The sequence below is a fragment of the Penaeus chinensis genome, chromosome 14 (genome assembly GCF_019202785.1).
Source record: "Penaeus chinensis breed Huanghai No. 1 chromosome 14, ASM1920278v2, whole genome shotgun sequence".
NCBI classification, from domain to species: domain Eukaryota; kingdom Metazoa; phylum Arthropoda; class Malacostraca; order Decapoda; family Penaeidae; genus Penaeus; species Penaeus chinensis.
In genome coordinates, this window is record NC_061832.1 from 12,970,079 (window position 1) to 12,977,702 (window position 7,624).

Sequence of the window (7,624 nt, forward strand, 5' to 3'; positions counted from 1 at the left end):
ATATGTATGTACATATATATGTATGTATATGTATGTACATATATATGTATGTATATGTATGTACATATATATGTATGTATATGTATGTACATATATATGTATGTATATGTATGTACATATATATGTGTGTATATGTATGTACATATATATGTGTGTATATGTATGTACATATATATGTGTGTATATGTATGTACATATATATGTGTGTATATGTATGTACATATATATGTGTGTATATGTATGTACATATATATGTATGTATATGTATGTACATATATATGTATGTATATGTATGTACATATATATGTATGTATATGTATGTACATATATATGTATGTATATGTATGTACATATATATGTATGTATATGTATGTACATATATATGTATGTATATGTATGTACATATATATGTATGTATATGTATGTACATATATATGTATGTATATGTATGTACATATATATGTATGTATATGTATGTACATATATATGTATGTATATGTATGTACATATATATGTATGTATATGTATGTACATATATATGTATGTATATGTATGTACATATATATGTATGTATATGTATGTACATATATATGTATGTATATGTATGTACATATATATGTATGTATATGTATGTACATATATATGTATGTATATGTATGTACATATATATGTATGTATATGTATGTACATATATATGTATGTATATGTATGTACATATATATGTATGTATATGTATGTACATATATATGTATGTATATGTATGTACATATATATGTATGTATATGTATGTACATATATATGTATGTATATGTATGTACATATATATGTATGTATATGTATGTACATATATATGTATGTATATGTATGTACATATATATGTATGTATATGTATGTACATATATATGTATGTATATGTATGTACATATATATGTATGTATATGTATGTACATATATATGTATGTAAATGTATGTGTGTCACACACACACACATCATATATATGGACACACATACACACACATACACACAAACACACACACACACACACACACACATATATATATATATATATATATATACACATATATATGTGTGCGTGTGTGTGTGTGCGTACACACATGTATATATATGTATGTATGTGTGTGGATGGACATACACATACACACACACACACATATATATATATATATATATATATATATATATGTATGCATGTGTGTGTATCAATACACAGACACATATATATGTATGTATGAATGTGTGTGTGTATTAGCATACACATATATACTACATATATAACAAATGTTAAAAGTTTCGCCTGCACAACGCCTGGGTTCACTTTTCCGCCTGCCACCCGAGCCCCAGCAGGGGACGCGCGCAATTCTCGGAACGGTTCCTTCTCCAAAGCGCGAGCGCCGCGGCCCAGATGAGTGCCGAATCGTGCGCAGCCGCCTCAGTTGCTGCTCAGGAGGCCGCAGGGACAGGGCCTCTGATTCAGCATCGCCTGGAAGCAGCTGTTTTTTTCCGTGAGTCATATATAAATGAGTGTGTATATAGATAGATAAATACATAGATAGATAGATATGTATATATATGTATATGTATGTATATATGCATTTATATATATGTATATGTATGTATATATGCATATGTATATATATGCATATATATATGTATATGTATGTATATATGCATATATATGTATATGAATGTATATATGCATATATATATGTATATGCATATGTATATATGCATATATATATGTATATGTATGTATATATGCTTATATATATATGTATATGTATGTATATATTCATATATTTATGTATATGTATGTATATATGCATATATATGTATATGTATGTATATATGCATATATATATGTATATGCATATGTATATATGCATATATATATGTATATGTATGTATATATGCATATATATATATGTATATGTATGTATGTATGCATATATATGTATATGTATGTATATATGCATATATATATGTATATGTATGTATATATGCATATATATATGTATATGTTTTACTAATTCCACTGTTGTATCCTAACAATAATGGGTTGCAGTAAACGTGACACATTGCATCACTTCATTTTCTTTAACCTTTCTTTGTCTCTGCTGTGGGAGAAGAGCAGAAACCTCTCTTAGTTATCACAGTTCAGTTCATACGAATTTAACATTTATATTAATTCACTTATCACGCATTACATCCTTCAATTTCCGGGAAAATCAAGAACTGTAACACTGCACTTAACATACCTGCGTGTGGGATGAAAGTAGAAACCTCTCTGAAAAATGGTTGTTAATATCTTCCTACCCCGCCCCCCGCCTAACTAACAAACAATTTACAGATAATGACTATAATTTACTCTATTCAGTTACAACACTAAATGTTGTTATAAGGATGTGCCTTCAAATTATCAATGCGTAAATAAATATTCTGTGAGGTTTTGTAATTCTAAATGGCACAGACTTTACTGTTTTAACCAATCCACTTTTAAGCATATCTATCTATATATAAATATATTATATATATAACTATAATATGTGTATTTGTATGCATCTATAACCACACACACACACAGAGATATATGTATGTGGTTGTGTGTGTGTGTGTGATATATATATATATAAATATATATATATATATATATATATATATATATCATGTGGGTATATATACACATCTCTCTCTACACACACACACACACACACACACATATATATATGTATATATATACATATATATACATTTATGTATATATATATGTATGTATATATTATATACACATATAGATATATAAACAGACAGAGATGCAAATTTCTAAGACAGTACATCCTACTTTTCCAGACAACTAATGAAATTTCTCTTCCCAAGATGGCGCTGTTTGTGCTCCATGCCGTGATGCTCGCAGGCGTCGCGGCCAGTCTGCCGTCCGGCGTTGACGAGAACACAGACCCTCTGACGCTGACGAGGAGCTTGCAGCAGCCGCTCAGTTCGGAGTGCGCGACTGTAACTACCGAGATTGTTATATATATATACACACATACACACACACACACATATATATATATATATATACACACACATACATATATATATGTAAAACTATATGTATATATATGTATATGTATATATATGTATGTATATATATACATATATACAATATATGTATATGCATATATATATACAGATACTTATATATACTGTATATATATATATATATATATATATATATTTATATGTATGTATATATAAATGAATATATACATACATCCATACACTGCATATATAGATATAAACATATATATATATATATACATATACACACACACACACACACACACACACACACACACACACACACACACACACACACACACACACACACACACACACACGCACATAAACAGTGGTGGCGTAATCGATCACTTGTCGACTACATCGATGAAAGCATGGAATTTCCAGTAATCGATTGCCAAACGATTAATCCCAGAATCAATGTTGAACTGAGGACCAGAAATCCAACAGAAATCACAATGACAATACGATTACTTGGTTGTGATGTATGTGTATAGATAAATAGATAGACAGATAGATAGATTCTTAATATCATAAAACTAATATAAAAAGGCACATGGACCGTTAAATATAGATAGACAGATGGCCAAATAGACATACATATTTAGTTCATCGATGACATACTCCTACCAATACGCTTGTCTGTTGCTCTAGAATTTGGCGGAACTGTTACTGCTGCGCCAAGAATTGAAGTTGGCGGAGGCGGTGGAGGTCGGGCGCGAAAGTCTCTCGGGTTTAAACAACATCGGCGCCTATCTCCGCGAAATACGAGATGCATTAACGCAGAAGGATGCGCCGCAGGAGGATGGACGTAAGTTGGGGTGACTTCGGACGGGTTCCAGTGTGTGGCGAGAATACGTACATACATGAACATAAACATATACACACATACGCGCGTGAGTGTGCAAGCGTGCGTGTGTGTCTGTGTGTGTACAATCGCCGACAAAAGTGATGCACCTGCTGCCAGATGTATGAGAAAAATACGAATCGTTAGCTTAAAAGATAGAGCAAGTATTGTTACATAATCACTCCTGTTAAATATTTAGTCACATACACCGACTTCACTAAAAAACGGTGAATTCATCGAGGACAGAGAAGTCGTGCTGTGGCCGATGTCAGATGCTGTTACTTGGCAGCGAATCACATTTATAAACAAAATGACAGGCTTCAGATCTTGTTCTATTTTGTATTGTTCCTATGTTTTATTATTTTGTATATATTATTGTTTCATTTGGTTTTATTGTTTTATATACTTCACCATTGTATATAGTTTATAATTTCCTATATTTCGTCATCTTATATATTATATTGTTATATATATCAAATTCATATGTAAATGCATAAATGTATATTTCTATTTATATGTGTGTGTAAAAAAATACATACGTACATAAGTGCATATGTAAATGCACGTTCCTATTTCTATCCATAAGTGACTGTCCAAACTTCCGCAGCCAAACAGTGCACGGGCGGGTTTCGGCTCGTGGCCGGGAAGTGCATGCTGCTTCTCCTGAACGAGCGAAAGACTTGGGCTGACTCGCGCCTCCACTGTCAGCAGATCGGGGCTGACCTCGCCACATTCCATGACGCGGGGACTTTCGGGGCCATCCTGGACTACGTCAAGGAAATTAGTAAGTGCAGAGTCTCATCTCTTCATCCACTCGGCACGTATGGCAAGAATACATGTCATATTTATTGCATTTACACGTAGATGGCTCTACAAGTGCTTAGCGACCAAGGAGTCGGTTATTAGTCCTACCTATTTCACCTGTTTACCATTTTCCTCGACTTTTGGAAAGGGTCTTTTGCATTATTTCAATTTGATAATCATAACATCAATAACAATAATAACAGTATCGATGTCAAGTGTATTAAAAAGAAAAACACGTTTTCCTGCCAATTCAAGGAATGGGGAAATCAGGATCGGTCATTAGGGCTACTGATAGACGCCTTGCCGGGGGAGCACGTGTGGAGCCATCTGTATGTAACAATATTCACAAGAAACTACAGGGACAGAACATAAATCTGGAGCAGTTGGTTTAAAAAGTATGTGGGGGAAGAAACATTGCGATTTGTGGTATATATATGATGCGGAAATGAACTGGACACCCTAACGAATCGTGGCCTAGAATGCATGTTCCTCTCCTGGTATGTCCAGCATGTACATTAAAATAAAGTATCGATAATATCTCATAACATATATTGTACCAGTTTTCTTTGACTTGCCTCGTTCTCTATGTGCCCAAGTTTCATATCTTCAACCTGCAGCGGTACCATCGCTCAGACGTAAACACATATGGCACCGTGGTTTTCCCTTCCATTTTCTGTTGAGAAAGTTAAGCATCTTTTCACGAATTTCATGAGGAGATACCTTGTACAATTATGTCTATGGCAACGTGTAACTAATAATTTTAGGAGTTATATTGGGGTAAATACTTATCGATAACTTTTCATATTTCGTGTTCAGAGCTTCGTCAGGGGGGCAGGATACGTCCTATGTAAAAAAAAAATTCTTCTTCCACCAGGCGGGCCAGATAAAGGCGTGAATGTGTGGGTAGGCGGCTCAGACGCAGTGGTCGAAGACGTGTGGACGTGGTTAACGGGCGAGTTCATGCCGCGAGGCTCGCCATTTTGGGGAACCAGGAATAAGTAAGTGAAAGCTACATGTAATTTACCGATTCAATAGTTTATGTATCTCACACACATATTGTAAGGTTCACATCTAGCTTAAGGGTAGATGTCATCTGCGAAAGAGCCCGGAACACTCCTGTGAGGCAGGAGAGGCTTAGGGACCAAGTATGAAGGGATAAGGGGGTCCCGTTCACTCCTCGCGAGGAAAGAAAAAAAAACAAACAAACAAACTTGAAGCCAAAATGGGAACGGCCAAACTTCCAGGACCTGCGGAAATAGATGGACTATTGCTTCCGCAGATATTTACCGGGCAGTGCTTGAAATCAGTCCTTTTCATACATAAAATAAGCAGATAGTAGCGGGAAGCGGAGCAGGTAAGAGCAGTAGTAGTTGTAATAGTAGTGGTAGAAGCAAGAGTAGTAGTAATAACAGTAGAAGCAGGAGTAGTAGTAGTAGTAGTGGTAGAAGCAGGAGTAGTAGTAGTAGTGGTGGAAGCAAAATACGAAATAATAATGAAGTAAAAAAGAGGTAAGATCAGATAAAAGCGGCGGGACAGTAAAAGCAGGAATAAAGCAACTCTAAAGCACGATGGCAGGTAAGCAATAGTTAAAACCAGACTAAAACTTAACTGAAATCGTAAAATAGAGACTGAGGAAAAGCAGAAGTAAAAGCAATAGAATAGTAAAAACAGAGGTGATAGAGATAAAACAAAGATAAAGAACATGTAAAAGCAATAAATAAGAGAAAATAATGGGCATTAGTTAAAACACAACTTATTCAAACTTTAATTTAAAAGAGATCATAAAAGTAAAATGAACTTAGCAGTGACTAAAATACGTCCTTGAAGAGACTCAGCAGGTGTCTTCGATACGGTTTTACTTAAAAACGCGTAATATATGTGTAAAAGATACACAAGGCAGTAATTAAAATAATTGAAAGGAAGATCAATAGAAAATGGGCACCGGGATAACTATAGTAGTCCCGCGCAGGGAAAACGTGGCGCCAGACAAGGTTAGATGCGAGTGCAACTGCAGTGTCGCCCTCATCTCTGGATCGTAGACTACACTCCACACTATCAAGGTAATCTAACAGAGAAGCATGCAGTTCTTCTTATCGTTTTAATTAATTTCATCTGATAGCTTTAATTTTTTTTTTTATACTTGTCCACTAGAGCAACCAGTAGTCAAGTCAAGTACACCATCACGCTCATCCTTAGCGTTACAGTGTGTTGATTCTGCATATATAGGAGGCAATGCACCCTCCAGGGGAGCAGTCATACAACTGACAGGACTGTATCATGATCGATAGTTGATATTTGACTCGCCATTTCAGTAACAGTATTTGTTTTTTTTCTGAAACAGTTTCTGTTTTAACTTCAGTATTAAAAGATCAGGGACATTTAAGGCTGCATAAATCCGGCACTCTGATTGGATGGAGACTGAATGAAGCTAGCACGACAGCCAATTCCTTAACCGTTTGCACGCGGGTAAAACCAAGGTGTCATTCACTAGCCTAGTTTTTAACGTCCCCTGATTTTCCTATTCCTCGAATTTGCGGGAAAAATATTTTTTATTTTGTTATTGAAATCAACGGTTATTATTATTCGTGTTGTGGTTATTTACAGTGTAATTAAAATACCAATATCAATAAAGGGTAAAGAAAAAAATCCAGAAAACCAATATAATTTATAATGTGACAGTGTGCTGTTTCTAAAGTCTATTTTGGAAGTATACGACTAACATTTTAATCTGCAGAATACCACGACGTTTCAAATATATCGGAATGAGACAGATCATGACAGTTGTCTCGAGATAGTTTATGGGAACTCCTACCTAACCCGCCAGGCAGAATGGCTGATCTTACACGTAGGTAGAAAATGCGTGTGTTCTTAAT

At 34.5% G+C, this 7,624-nt stretch overlaps 1 protein-coding gene across 2 annotated transcripts in view; it reads left to right on the top strand.

The window, feature by feature from the left end:
* The first annotated feature begins 1,394 nt into the window (after positions 1-1,394).
* LOC125032424 (ladderlectin-like) overlaps positions 1,395-7,624 on the top strand; it is a 7,111-nt gene continuing 881 nt past the window's right edge. The window contains exons 1-5 of one of the 2 annotated variants that reach the window (XM_047623545.1): positions 1,395-1,524; positions 2,897-3,031; positions 3,755-3,911; positions 4,534-4,731; positions 5,626-5,749. In XM_047623545.1, coding sequence (XP_047479501.1) covers positions 2,897-3,031; positions 3,755-3,911; positions 4,534-4,731; positions 5,626-5,749 — 614 coding nt within the window. In that variant the 5' untranslated portion in view covers positions 1,395-1,524. The remainder of the gene's footprint in view (positions 1,525-2,896; positions 3,032-3,754; positions 3,912-4,533; positions 4,732-5,625; positions 5,750-7,624) is intronic. The other variant, XM_047623546.1, reaches the window with a different exon arrangement.